Consider the following 15,250-nt stretch of genomic DNA (forward strand, 5'->3'; position numbering starts at 1 on the left):
GAAACTAACTTTTAAAATAGATTTTTATTAATTTCTTTTAGTTTTTAAATCACCCAGATTTCCTCCTATATTCTTTCCCTTCCCTACTCCCAGAGAAGCATCTCTAATAATAAAGAATTTATTTGAAAAAAGAAAAAGAGGAAGAAGAAAAAAATTTCAGCAAACCTGATTAACACGTCCAAAAGGGAAATAGCTTTTGACACCTAATTGGAAGTCTCCTTAGCATATTTTTCATATCATCATTGGCTCATAGGATTTATACTTGGAAATTTAGAGATCGTCTCTTCTAACCTCTACTTTACAAAGATGAAGATGCTTATAGAATCATAGGACCATAGATTCAGAGCTGGAAGGGACTGAGAGGCCATCAAGTCCGGCTCTTTCATTTTACAGATGAGGAAACTGAGGTACAAAATGGTTAGGTGACTTGTCAAGGGTCACACAACTAGTAAGTATTTGTGGTGGGATGTGAATCCAGGTCTTCCTGACTGCAGGTTCAGTGCTCTGTCTATTTATTATACCACACTGCCTCTCATAGTCTTATAGTGGAAGAGCTAGAAACCACTAGCCCACCTCTCAGGGTAGTGGTGAGGAAATTGCTTTGTAAATTTGAAAGTGCTAGAATAACAAATGAGCATTAAAAAAAAAAAAAAAGATCTCACCTAGTTCAACTGCCTCATGTTACAGATGCCAAAAGAGAGGAAGTGACTTACCTAATGACACAAATGTAATAATTGAAGTCCCTAGCCAGGATTTGAACCCACATGTCAAGACTCTAAGTCCTACATCCTTTTTTTCTACATCATGCTGTCTCCAGTGGCCTGGAACCATGGTCTTTTCCCTTTGATTTCTAGCCCCTACCCAAAAGAAGGGTGAATCAGGCTACCACTCATTCCATGGCCCTGAGACCTCAGCAAGGTTTGTGAAAGTGGGAAGTTGGTGGAAGGCCAGAGATCTTCTAGAATGCCCCTCCAGAACCAGTCAACGGAGGACTCTCTGTGGATCCCTCCCAGCAAACCCCAGAACTCAACTGAAATATCAGGGGCATGGGATGCCCGGACACTCCAGGCACTCAAGATCTCTCTGGCTGTGATTTTAGCGATCATCACTCTAGCAACCATTCTCTCCAACACTTTTGTGATCATCACGATATTCCTTACTCGGAAGCTCCACACACCAGCCAATTATCTCATTGGCTCCCTGGCGGTGACAGACCTCTTGGTCTCCATTTTGGTGATGCCCATCAGCATTGCGTACACCGTCACCCAAACCTGGACCTTTGGCCAGATCGTGTGTGACATCTGGCTATCCTCGGACATCACGTGCTGCACCGCCTCCATCCTCCACCTCTGTGTCATTGCGTTGGACCGCTATTGGGCCATCACTGATGCCCTGGAATACAGCAAACGTCGGACCTTTGGCCGGGCAGCTGCCATGATCGCCGGGGTTTGGGTCATCTCCGTGTGCATTTCCATGCCCCCGCTCTTCTGGAGACAGGCCAAAGCTCATGGAGAGTTGGCTGACTGCTTGGTGAATACCTCCCAGATCTCCTACACCATTTACTCCACCTGTGGTGCCTTTTATATCCCTTCTGTACTCCTCATCATTCTCTATGGTCGCATCTATGTTGCTGCTCGAACTCGGATCCTGAAGCCACCTTCCCTGTATGGCAAACACTTCACCACCGCTCATCTCATCACTGGTTCTGCTGGCACCTCCTTGTGTTCCATCAACTCCAGCCTCCAGGAGGGGCAGCCCTCCCACTCAGGGGGCTCACCGATTTTTATCGGTCCTGTGAAAATCAAGCTAGCTAGCAGCCTCCTAGAAAGGAAGAGGATCTCGGCAGCAAGGGAGAGGAAGGCTACCAAGACACTGGGCATTATCCTGGGGGCCTTCATCATCTGCTGGCTCCCCTTCTTTGTCGTGTCTCTGGTCCTACCCATCTGCCGAGACTCCTGCTGGTTCCACCCAGCCCTCTTTGACTTTTTCACATGGTTAGGCTATTTAAATTCCCTCATTAACCCAATAATTTACACTTGGTTTAATGAAGAATTCAAACAAGCATTCCAAAAACTAATAAGGTTCAAGAGAGGGCCCTAATTTTAATCTTTTCCTGCTTGCTGATGAATCCTGTTACCATTGGGTCATTAAAATTGAGAGGGGATCTATTTCGTACAATTCACAAATTAGACCGTTCGTTCAGTAACTCAAATGCCAAATGTCTTCCCTGGTTCTTCCCAAAGGTCATGATGTACTTCACACACACACACCCCTTAGGGCTCGAATAGTACTTTATTTTGTCCCTCTCTAATGCACTTATGATGTATTTATTTTGTATACTTTTTGTATTTACTTACTTGTATCCATTTCCTCCCAATAGAATGTAAGCTCCTTGAGGGCAGGAACTGTTCTTGATTTTGTCTTTTGTGTCTCTTGCACTTAGCAAATGCTTGTGGTATTGAATTCAATGTAACATTGTAGATTATAGCTATCTGTGTTTTGTTTTTCCCCCTCTATTAGACCATGAGCTCTATGAGAACAGGGACCGTGTCTTCTCTAAACTTTATATCTCCCCTAAGTGCATAGAGCAATATTCTATACATAGTAGCTGCTTAATAACCATTTATTGAATTGAACAAATATTTTCAAAATCCCAACCCTGTATGCAGCCCTTTGCTAGGCACTGTTGAGGATGCAAAGATGATAAGACCCAGTCCTTGTTCGTAAGAAGCTTACAGTCTAGAAGGAAATAAGGCATGTGCACAGTCAAGTATATTGCAAATTGGAAAGTGATAAATGTGTAAGAATAATAAGAAGAAATGATTCTGTAAGAGAACCCAATTTGAAATGTTCTTTTTTCCCTGACCACTGTTCAGGGTTTACTCCTCATAATGCTTCCATTGTTCCTGAGCCACCTTGGAATCATGTGACTGACAAAAAGCAGAAAGACAATTAAACTTTGCCCAAGAGAGGAGCTGGCAGAGATTCAGCTGACCCCAGGCTTCTGCTTTGGGGAAGTTCAAAAGAGAAGGGAGGAGAGCTAGGGTGAGGAGCCCAAGTAGAAGATTCATCCAGAAAAGGTCTTCTTGTCTGTGATAGATCTATTTCAAAATCAAGGAAATAATGATCCAGGAAATCCAAAATCAAAAGAGCCCATAGACTTGGCTCCATTGATGATTTCCTGAGTTTACAGAGAATATGGAGACAGGATGGCCAAGGCAATTAGTTAAACCTGGGTGGTTTGAGAATTGGTTTTATTCACCTCAGGATGATTAGAGAGTCCAGAAGACACCCAGGATAAGAATCTAGAATTCCAAAGACTATGGAATGTTGGAATGGACTCTAGAACAAAGTATTGTTAGACCTGGAAGGGATCTTAGAGACTCTCTAATCCAACTTTCTTGTTCTATGTGAAGTAGGGTGTGTGTTAGTGTAGGGGTATGTTGTTTAGATTAGAAGCAATGCTAGAACTGAAAGGTGTACCTGGAGATCACCACATAACCCCATACATGTGGATGTGTCTTCTTTCTCTTTCTCTCCAGGTTCAAAGGCAATCTAGTGGATAAGCTTTGGAATATTTTTAGAAATCACTAGAGAATGCAAAACTCTCTCAGAAACTGAGTTTAGGGAGGGCAAATGAAGGGCCCATGGTCAAGTTCAGTGGTCAGGTTACACCTGAGCTTTATAAACAGAGCCTCCCTGGTTGAGCCCCTCTTAAAATGGATGTACCTCACCTTTTGAAGAAGGAAAAATACTAAGACTTTTTTTTTTGGTTCTTGAGATACATAGAAATCTGGAGGTGGATCTGGAAAGATCAGGCAGGGATCCTCTCATACCATGTCATCCACATTGTCTGCTCTACGTGAGCACTGATGACAGGCATCATTGCCTCTGTAAAAAGTGGAAGGAGGCATTGGGCTTCCACTACAATAGCCAAGAAGAAGACAAGCACACAATGAGGAAAAACTGCCATTTATCCTCTAGATCAGAGACTCAAAAAAATTAGCTTCTTCCCTTCCTTTGGCTCATCCTGACACTGGATTCTGTTCTCAACTCCCGTGCATATGACTTTACCCCAACACTCAATGCTGCTTCCATCCATGTGGCAATTCCCCTGCTCTCTTAATGGAATGCCAGTTTATTGTGTGTCTTGACTTCTGATTCCTGAGGGTGTTCTCACTCAGCTGGGCTTCACACTGATTGCCCTAGATGTGGTAATTACAGCACTCTCCTGCACAGTACCAACTGACTGTCAGGCCAGGGGGCCTTCCTTGTTGTGTTCTCCCATAGCTCTCTTGCTCACTGTGGCTATGTTACAATCTGTGTTCCTCACATGAAACACTGTAATATGGCATTAAATGGGTAATAAGAAGGAAGCATTGTCCAAAATTATTTTTATACCGTGGATGGTCATCCAGCTTCTAAGAGGTAGAGAATAAAAAAAGCATGTGAAATTATCAATAGATATCAATCTTTTTTAGTTCTTTCTTCTCCCAAGCCCTGGATGGAATGGTATCCAGATGTTAAATCAGGATGCAAGTGAGAGCTACATACATGTCCCAGAGGAGAGCAGCCAGGACAGTGAGGAGTTTGGAAACCACATCATACAAGCATTTGTTGAAAGAACTGGATGTGTTTAGCATGGAAAAGAGCCGATTCAGTAGAGGCTGTGGTAGGTGGCTTCAAATATCTTCAGGGTTGTCAGAATCATAGAATCTCCAAGTTGGAAGAGGAGATGTGGTCCAGCCTTTACCTCTTTTCAACCTCCCCAATGGATGGTCAGCCAGCCTTACCTAGAAGACTGAAAATAAAGGGGTACCTGCCCCCTCTACTGATAACTTATTCCCACTTTTGGAGAATTCTCTCTCAATGTTAGGAAGTCTTTTTTTGAAACCAAGCCTAAATCTGCCTCTTTGTAATTTCCACCCACTGCTCCTCATTCTGCCCTCTGGGTAGAAGTAGAATGCTTTTCTCTATAGTAGTGGTCCCCCAAATACTTGCTAGTGTATCTGATGGTGACCCCAACCCTAGCCCCATCAATGACTTTGCTTAGTCAGGTTGAACTCCCAGTTCCTTCAACTGATTGTCCAGTGACATGTTTTCTCTACTCTTCTCCATCCCTGCTGCTGAAAACTCCAACTGTTCTTTAGCTCTTGTGAAAAAAAGTGATGTCCTCATTTGCATTGCATGGTACTAGTGTGGGAGAATTAGGATCAGTGGTTGGAAGTTATCAGAGAATATAAATCATCTCAATCTTAAGGATGAATGACCTAAAAGGACATGGGCTATTTTTATCTTCTAAGGTAATGGAGGTCTGCAAGCACAGCTTAGATAACTTCTTTCTGAAAAATGTTATAATCTCCTTTTTAAAATTATCAAGCATTTGTTTTTCCATTCCCTCCTTCTCCCCAAGAAAAAAAAAAGTACAAAGCCCTTGTAACAAACAAACATAATCGAGGTGGAAAAAAACCCTCCCAAATTGGCCATATCTCAAAACATGTCTCATTCTAGATATTATTCCATCATTTCTCCATCATGGGTTGGGTAGTATTCTTCATCATGTGTCCTTTTGTCATCACGATTGATCATTGTACTGATCAGAGTTCTTCAGTGTTTCAGAATGGTTCATTTTTACAGTATTGACGCTGACATATAAATCTTCCCGGTCCTGCTCTCTTCACTTTGCATCAGTTCATGAAAGTCTTCCTAGGCTTCTCAGAAACCACTCCTTTCATCATTTCTTATCAGCACAATGGAATTCCATCTCCTTCATATGCTATAACATGCTCATTCATTCCCCAGTTGGTGGGCACCTCCTTACTTTCCAGTTCCTTTCCTATACACACAAAAAGATGCTATAATATTTTTGTACATATAGGACCTTTTCCTTTTTTTGCTAGATGGCCTTCTTCCAGGTAAGTTATAGGGTAGGGGTTATTAAACATTCTGTCATGTGTCATGGACCCCCCATCTTTGGTAGTCTGACAAATCCCATGGATTTCTCTCAGAGTAGTGTTTTTAAATACATGATAAAACACACAGAATTACAAAGGAAATAAATAATATCAAAATACAGTTATCAAAATTTAAAAACAAGTTCATAGACTCCAGCTTAAGAACCCATGTTATAGAAAGAATTCCTGCAATAAACCAGGTGCTGGATCATGTGAAATCCCTTTTAAGACCCAGATTCTATGTGGTCCAGGCAGGAGCCCATCTTATAGTAGGCTATTGCCAGCATGGGGTCATTTCAAGGGCCCTGGATCATAGCCTTTGGTTGAGAGCCAAACGGGTCACTGAACGTCTAAAGAAAGATCTCTGAATATCCTCTGGAAAGATTCCTGTCTTCCAAACTTCCCCTATAACTGTGGAAGTTACCACCATTTTTCCAGTCTCCTAGGTTCATAACCTTGGTGTGATCCTTGACTCTTCACTCCATATAGACAATTAGTTACCAATTCAACATCTCTTGTACCTGACCCCTTCTCTTTACTTACACAGTCACAACCCAATTCAAGTGCTCATCACCTCTCACCTGTTACTTACAAAATCCTCCTCATTAGTCTCCCTGCCTTCTAGTCTCTCCCCTCTCCATCCACCACACAGGGGGGCACTAGGTAGCACAGTGGATAAAGCACAGGCCTTGAATTCAGGAGGGCCTGAGTTTAAATCCAGCATTAAACACTTGACACTTACTAGATGTGTGACTCTAGGCAAGTCACTTAACCCTCATTGCCCCGCAAAAACAAACAAACCAAAACCAAAAACATATAAAGAGATCAGCTCTTTAGGGCAGCTAGATGGCACAGTGGATAAAACAGCGGCCCTGGATTCAGGAGGACCTGAATTCAAATCCAGCCTCAGACACTTGACACTTACTAGCTGTGTGACCCTGGGCAAGTCACTTAACCCTCATTGCCCCACAAAACAAAATAGTGGATTAGTGTCCCAGCTTTCCCACATCCCCTTCAATATCCATCCACCACACAACTGCCAAGCTAAGTTCTACCCATGTCATTCCCCCATGCAATAAGTTCCTGTGGATCCCTGAACCACTGGGTTAAAATATAAACTCTTTCAGTTAGCCTTTATTTTTTTTTTGGTGGGGCAATGAGGGTTAAGTGACTTGCCCAGGGTCACACAGCTAGTGTCAAGTGTCTGAGGCTGGATTTGAACTCAGGTCCTCCTGAATCCAGAGCCAGTGCTTTATCTACTGTGCCACCTGCCCCCAGGTAGCTTTTAAAGTTCTTCCTGACCTGCCCCCAAATTATTTTCCCAGCTTTGTTGTATATTATCCTCCCTCTCACATTCTGCCATCCAACCAAATTAACTTTCTCTCTTTTTTTATCCACCTCCAAGCCTTTGCACTGAAAGACCCTCATGCCTAGAATTCCATATCTATGTTTTTTTTCAATCTTAATAGTATTTTATTTTTTCCAGTTACATGTAAAGATAGTTTTCAAGAATTCATTTTCATAAGAGTTTGAGTTCCAAATTTTTCTCCCTCCTTCCATTCCTTCCCCCATCCCCTGGATGGCAAATAATCTGATGTGGGTTATACATATGTACAATCACATTAAACATATTTCCACATTAGTCATGTTGTGAAAGAGAATTAGAAAAGGGAAAAAACCTCAAAAAAGAACAAAAACCCAAAAAGTAAAAATAGTATGGTTCAATCTGCATTTAGATTCCACAGTTCTTTTTCTGGATGTGGAGAGCATTTTCCATCATGAGTCCTTTGGAATTGTCTTGGATCATTGTATTGCTGAGAAGAGCCAAATCTATCACATTTAATCATCACACAGTTTTGCTGTTACTGTGTACAATGTTCCCCTGGTTCTGCTCACTTCACTCAGCATCAGTCCACTTAAGTCTTTTCAGGTTTTTCTGAAATCTACCTGCTCATCATTTCTGATAGCATAATAATACTCCATTACCTTCATATACTACAGCTTGTTCAGCCATTCCCCAATTAATGGGCATCTCCTCAACTTCCAATTCCTTGCCACCACATAAAGAACAGCTATAAATATTTTTGTACATATGGGTCCTTTTCCCTCTTTTATGATTTCTTTGGGATACAGACCTAGTAGTGGGTCAAAGGGTATGGACAACCTCATAGCCCTTTGGGCATAGTTCCAAATTGTTCTCTAGAATGGTTGGATCAGTTCACAACTCCACCAACAATGCATTAATGTTCCAATTTTTCCATTTCTCTAACATTTATTATTATCCTTTTTTGTCATATTAGCCAATATGATAGGTGTGAGGTAGCACCTCAGAGTTGTTTTAATTTGCATTTCTCTAATCAATAGTAATTTAGAACATTTTTTCATATGGTTGTAGATAGCTTCGATTTCTTCATCTGAAAACTGCCTGTTCATATCCTTTGACCATTTCTTAATTGGGGAATGACTTGTATTCTTATAAATTTGACTCTATATATTTTAGAAATGTATAGTTATATATATTTATACATAGAAATATAGTTCTCTCTATATTTTAGAAATGAGGCATTTATTAGAAACACTGGCTGTAAAAATTGCTTCCCAGCTTTCTGCCTTCCTTCTAATCTTGAATGCCCTCTCTCCTTACATCTGTCCCAGATTGCTTCAAAAACCATCTTCTAGGCTTTCCTAATTCCTGCAATGGCTAGTGCCTTCCCTCCCAAACCACCTTTTATTTAACGACTTTGTATTTAGTTGGGGGAAGAAGACTGAGGGGACAGGAAGATCAGATGAGGACACTGGTCTCTGTGGAAGTAGGAAGAGGCATGGGAAAGGGGAGGAGGAAATGGTGGGGAGATCCTACTGACAAATTTCACATTTTTCTGGCACCAGCCCTAGAAGTAGGTCCCCTTACAGTTTGTGACCTGAAGGGTAGCAGGTATCACAGATGAAGTGTGAGTTCTCTGTTGTGTTCAGTCTTGTGACTAAATTTTTGTTTTTGTTTTTGGGGGTGGGGCAATGAGGGTTAAGTGACTTGCCCAGGGTCACACAGCTAGTAAGTGTTAAGTGTCTGAGGCCGAATTTGAACTCAGGTCCTCCTGAATCCAGGGCCTGTGCTTTATCCACTGTGCCACCTAGCTGCCCCTGTGACTACATTTTAAGAAGATCTTTGAACCCAGAATGTCAGAGCTGGGAAGGGCCCTTAGAACAGAGAATGTCAGAGCTGGGAGGACCTTAGAATACAGGATGTCAGAGCTGGAAGGACCTTAGAATACAGGATGCCAGAGCTGGGAGGGCCCTTAGAACCCAGAATGTCAGAGCTGGGAGGGCCCCCAGAATACAGAAAGCTAAAGCTGGAAGGTGCTTTAGAACATTGAATAGTAAAACTAGAAAGGATCTCCAAACTTCCAGAGTTGGCAGGTCCTTAGTCCTCTCAGTCCTTCACTTGGGGAAACAGGCTCTGAAAGAGTAGAGCTCAGATCAAAGAGCTGACCACATTCTGTAGAGTTAAAAACACACTAGCCTCCCATAGCTACAGATGAGGTCTCTCTTTCGTCCCCTCCCCCCTTTTTTGTTCCCATCTTGTCTTTCTGGACCTTGCGCCTTTTTTCACACTTAGTCACAACCTCACACATGGAGATGATGAGGATGGTGACGCAGAAAGACTGTGCAAACCTTCCACCCAGGGAAGGGCGGGGAGAGGGGTGGGAAAGGAGGGGGAAGGCAGTAGAGCAGAGGCATCAGGATGATTATTCCTAACCCTAATAAAAAGGTGAAGAAATTGAGACTCACAAAGGATAAATGAGTCATATAAAGTCATACAGTTAGTGGAGTCAAGATTACAACCCCTGGGGCATTTCCATGGGACCACTTTGCCTTTCTGAAATAAGGGGAGAAGTCTGGGGGGGCAGCTAGGTGGCACAGTGGAAAGAGCACCGGTCCTGGAGTCAGGAGTACCTGAGTTCAAATCCGGCCTCAGACACTTAACACTTACTAGCTGTGTGACCCTGGGCAAGTCACTTAACCCCAATTGCCTCACTAAAAAAAAAAAAAAAAGAGAGAGACAGTCTGGACTCGGGAAGTGGAGTTCAAATCCAGCCTCAGACAGTTACTAGCTGTGTGACCCTGGGCAAGTACTTAACCTCTGTTTATAAAATGGGGTTAAATATCACCTACTTCTCAGGGTTGTTGTGAGGACCCATGATATGAGCAATGATATGATATTTGCAATGCACTTAGCACAGTGCCTAGCTAATAGTAGGTACTTAATAAATGTTTGTTTCTTTCCTCCCTTTCTTCCTTTCTTCTTCTCCCCTTTCCTGTCTTCCTTCCCTTCTTTCTCCCTTTTCTATTTTCTTCTTTCCTTCCTGCCTTCTTCCTTTCTATTCTGCCTTCGTCCCTCCTTTCCTCCCTGCCTCCTCTCATCCTTCTTTCCTAATCTGGGTTCTAGTTTGGAATCCAACACTTATTTCATTTTATGACCTTGAACACGTCAAGTCTCTTTTGTGAAATGAGAAAGCTGAGCTAGATGTGTTCAAAGCTCTCTAAGTCTAGCCTCGATACTGGATATTTTAATGTCTCTTCCAGCTCTGACATTCTATGTTTTTGAAGCTTTTCTAGCTCAGACGTTCTGTATTCTAAGAGTCCAACTGGTCTTGGCATCCTGTGTTCTAATCCTGTGATCTGTGGTTACTGCCTGGATCCCAGGCAGATCTGATGTTCTGTGGCCTTTAAACCCAGGGAAGTAGAGGAAAGGAGTAGAGCTAGTCTGGCAAGGCAGGGAGAGAGATCCAGTGAGTTGATGTTCCAGGGATGATGATGGTAGTGATGGTGGTGGTGGTGGTGATAAACTACTATGACTAGCTATCATTCATAAAGCACTTTAAGGTTTACAAAGCACTTTACATATGTTAACTAATTTGATTCTCACAACAACCTTGTGAAGTAGGTGCTACAAATATTATTACCATTATACAGATGGGGAAACTGAGATTGAGAGAGGTTAATTGATTTGCCCAGGGTTACACAGCTAGGAAGTTTCTGTAGAATTCGAATGCAGGTCCTCATGACTCCCAAGTCCTACACCCTATCCATTGGGCCACCTAGTTGGCCAGCCCTCTGAAACAGGAAGGGGAACCATTGCTATTACCAAGTCACTAGCAGAGGGTGGACCTAGGAGGAGAGGCATATGCTTAGGGCTACAGGAGATATGGGGAGAATCCTAAGATCTAGAACTGGAAGAGACCTCAGAGAACATCTCAGGGGTTCTCGGCTCTTTATTGGTCTAGTGAAGCCCATGGACTCCTCCAGATCCTGCTTTTATGTGCATAAAATAAAATGTGTAGGAATACAAAAGAAACCTGGACTCCAACCTCCTCTTGGAGGTTGATGGGAGAGACCTCATCCAACAGGAAGAACAGCATAGAGAGAAAACTGACTGCCAGACCTGGGGATTCCAGGTATTTGCTGTCCACTGAACCCAGGCTAGGTGTTAACCTGGACATCACCACAAGGGCTGGGAACAGGAAGTTTTGGGATGGGGAATTCCATTCCTCTGCACTCTGGAGGGGGAGGCCAACCTCTGAGCTACTTGGTGTGGCTGAAGAGAGGTTCTGGGGCAATGGAAATGGCATATTGACTGTCTGAAAGACAGATAGACCTAGAGGGAAACAACACAGAGCTGGCCGTGACTCTGTAAAGAGGTACAAGGGATAAAGTCTTGGACTTGGAGTCAGGAAGTTATTGCTGTTGTTCAGTTGTTTCAGTTGTGTTGGGCTCTTCATGACCTCATTTGAGGTCTTCTTGGCAAAGATACTGGAGTGGTTGGCCCTTTCCTCCTCCAGCTTATTTTTCCAGACAAGGAAACTAGACAAATAGGGTTAAATGACTTGCCCAGGGTCACATAGCTAGTAAATGTCTGAGGCCAAATATGAACTCAGGTCCTCCTGAACCCAGGTCCAATGCTCTATTCTCTGTGCCACCTAGCTGCCCAAGTCTGCAAGACCTGAGTTCAAATGCAGCTTCAGACACTCAAGAGCTGTGGGATCATGGGTAAGTCCATTAACTGCTATCTGCTTGTCTATCTGTAAAAGAGGGATAATGATAGCACCTTACCTCCCCAAATTGTGAGGATTAAATGAGATAATATTCATGAAGCAATTTGCAAAATTTAAAGTGCCACGTAAATGTTCATTCTTGTTGGTCAGTTTGTCCAACACTTTCGGTTTTAAAGATGAGGAGACCATGGATCAGAGAGGTCAAGTCTAGATCAAGATCACAAAATGAATTCCTGGCTGAGCGAGGCTCATGTTCAGTTTTTCTAACTGGTGACTCAGTGCTCTCTCCAGCATGTCCTACAGCGTCTTGGAAGATGGTACCTGGTGGTGTCACCAAATGGGATTGGTTATGTCATGTGTAGCTGGTCGTGTCACAACTGTGTACACAGTTGTGCCAGCAATTTGTGGTGTCCCAGTCATGTACCAGCTCCAGGTCATAGGAGTCTAGATTCAGAGTGAGAGGGCAGAAAGGAAGGAAAGAAGAAAGGAAGGAAGGAGGGAGGGAGGGAGGGAGGGAAGGAGGAAGGGAGAGGGGAAGGGAAGGAAAGACTAAAGAAAGAAAGGAATGAAGGAAGGAAAGAAGGAAAGAGGGAAAGAAAGCCTTCCCTGCCCTCTAGGATCTTCTTTTTTTTTTTTTTTGCAGGGCAGTGGGGGTTAAGTGACTTGCCCAAGGTCACACAGCTAGTAAGTGTCAAGTGTCTGAGGCCGGATTTAAACTCAGGAACTCCTGAATCCAGGGCCGGTGCTTTATCCACTGCGCCACCTAGCCACCCCCCTCTAGGATCTTCTATCTCCTGGAAGGGTTGAGGAGGGAGGAACAACATGAAAACAAAGACAAAGCCTGTATCAGTGCCTAAAGGTGCCGTCAGAGGCCAGGAGTACTGATAACTAGGAGTGGGAGCAGATTGGATGTGGGAAGGGTTCTAAACCCTTAGATTTATAGCCTTGGGAGCCAGAAAGGACGTTAAAGACTATTTAGTGAAGCCCTGTGCTATAGAGAACACAGCCTTGACCCTGGAATCAGAGGATCTGGGTTCAAATCCTAAGTCTGATACATGACCATGGGTAGGTGATTTTAGCCTCAGGGTCTCAGTTTCTTCATCTGTAAAGTAGGGGGGTTGGACCAGTTGGCCTTTGAGGGCCCTTCTAGATTTATGATGCTTTGCTTTAGTCTTCATTTTACAGTTAAGGAAATTGAGACCCAAAGCAGTTTTTTTTGTTCATTTGTTTTTTGGTGAGGCAATTGGGGTTAAGTGACTTGCCCAGGGTCACACAACTAGGAGACCCAAAGTAATGAGGTGTTTTTGTGAGGTCTCACAGCTAGTAAATGGCTAAGTAGGGGATTTGAACTCCAAATCTGGTCCTCTTGTTATCCCATAATGACTTCAGTGTTGAAAGGAACATAAATTAGGGGCAGCTAGATGGCGCAGTGGATAGAACACTGGCCCTGAATTCAGGAGGACCTGAGTTCAAATTCAGCCTCAGACACTTAACACTTATTAGCTGTGTGACCCTGGGCAAGTCACTTAACCCCAATTGCCTCACTAAAAAAAAAAAAGAAAGAAAGAAAAAAAAAGAAAGGAACATAAATTGGAAGAGGCCCAATCAACAAGTCTTTCTTCATACCTAAGATATATCTGGTCCATGCACATGCACACACACAGAGGAAATCTTGGTGAGCCAGACAGACCTTCTAGGTCCCTTCCCCAAACCTCACCTGGAAGTGTCAGCAGCAGGGGACTTTTGAGTGGTCTCCTTCTTCTTTCTGCTGAAGGAGGAACAACTGGGAGGGGTTGGCTCCAGCTGTTCAAACTCCAGCAGCCAAGAAGCCAGCCGTGCATCTGGCTAGTTGGAGCCCCAGGATGTCTCAACTTCACATTCACTATGTCCTCCTGGGTGCTCTCACAGACTCATTTTTGCCTGTTTCACTTCTATGGCCAAATCAGGGATCTTGGCCCATCGAGGCTGACCTCTGCCCTTGGTGGCGGGTGATTACTCTCTGAAGACCTGAGAGGTAGTTTTAATATTTCATTCAAGAAACATTTATTAGGTGGCTTACCTTGCTGGGTCACCTTCAGCACCCAGGTCATGTTGGGTGGCTCTGGGCCTGAGTTTCCTCAACTGTAAAATGAAGCAGTTGGGCTAGCTGATCTAGAAGGTGGCTTCCAGCAGAGACACTTAGTGATCTAATTAGTGATCTAAGGCTCCTTCCTACTCTTTTTTTTTTTTTTTGTGGGGCAATGAGGGTTAAGTGACTTGCCCAGAGCCACGCAGCTAGTAAGTGTCAAGTGTCTGAGGTCCTATTTGAACTCAGGTCATCCTGAATCTAGGGCCCAGGGCTGGTGCTCTATCCACTGCGCCACCTAGCCCCTCTTCCTACTCTTTAGTTTTTATTGACCTTACATTCTACTGTTCTGTGTTCTAAGGGCTCTCCTGGCTCTGACCTTCTGTGTTCTAAGGGCCCTCCCAGCTCTGACATTCTGGGTTCTAAGACTCTTCCCAGCTCTGACATTCCCTGTTCTAAGGGCCCTCCCAGCTCTGACATTCTGGGTTCTAAGCCCTCCCAGCTTAGTCATTTTGGCATTTCTACCTCAGATATACAAAGTTTAAAGTCCCTTCCTGTTCTAACATTTTATGAATCCAAAGTTTCTCTTCACATTTTATGACTCTATGGAGTCTTTAATCTGTGTTTAAATATTCTACCTGACTCTCCTTTTATAGCAGGCAGCAGCCCTATCTGGCACACTCCCTTAGTACCTAATGGAGTAGTGTTCGGTAGTAATCCAGCCTTTGAGTCTCTGAATGACTGACTGGCTCTGCCCTAGTGACTTCACTCCCCGCACCCCCCTCCCCCCCACCAATGTCAAATCGTTTTTTAAAAAATAGTATTTTATTTTATCTTTTTCCAATTGATTATGTATAAATCAACATTCATTTTTGTAAGATTTTGAGTTCCAAATTTTTTCCTTCCTTCCCTCCCCCCTCCTGAAGCCAGCAAGCAATCCGATATAGGTTATACATTACAATCACATTAAACATATTTCCACATTAGTCATGTTGTGAGAGAAGAATAAGAACAAAAGAAAAAAAACATAAGAAGAATCAATAACAAAAGTGAAAATAATATGCTTCAATCTTCATTCAGACACCACGGTTCTTTTTCTGGATGTGGAGAGCATTTTCCATCATGAGTCCTTTGGAATTGTCTTGGATCATTGTATTGCTGAGAAGAGCTAAGTTTAT

At 43.2% G+C, this 15,250-nt stretch overlaps 1 protein-coding gene across 1 annotated transcript; it reads left to right on the plus strand.

Moving 5' to 3' along the window:
* Window positions 1-446: 446 nt before the first annotated feature.
* Window positions 447-4,400, plus strand: HTR1D (5-hydroxytryptamine receptor 1D). Its single transcript, XM_043995254.1, has one exon. It carries the CDS (start codon window positions 964-966, stop codon window positions 2,098-2,100), a length of 1,137 nt encoding a protein of 378 aa, XP_043851189.1. The 5' UTR covers window positions 447-963; the 3' UTR covers window positions 2,101-4,400.
* The last annotated feature ends 10,850 nt before the right edge of the window (window positions 4,401-15,250 follow it).

The sequence above is a fragment of the Dromiciops gliroides genome, chromosome 3, assembly GCF_019393635.1.
Source record: "Dromiciops gliroides isolate mDroGli1 chromosome 3, mDroGli1.pri, whole genome shotgun sequence".
In the NCBI taxonomy this organism is placed as follows: Eukaryota; Metazoa; Chordata; class Mammalia; order Microbiotheria; family Microbiotheriidae; genus Dromiciops; species Dromiciops gliroides.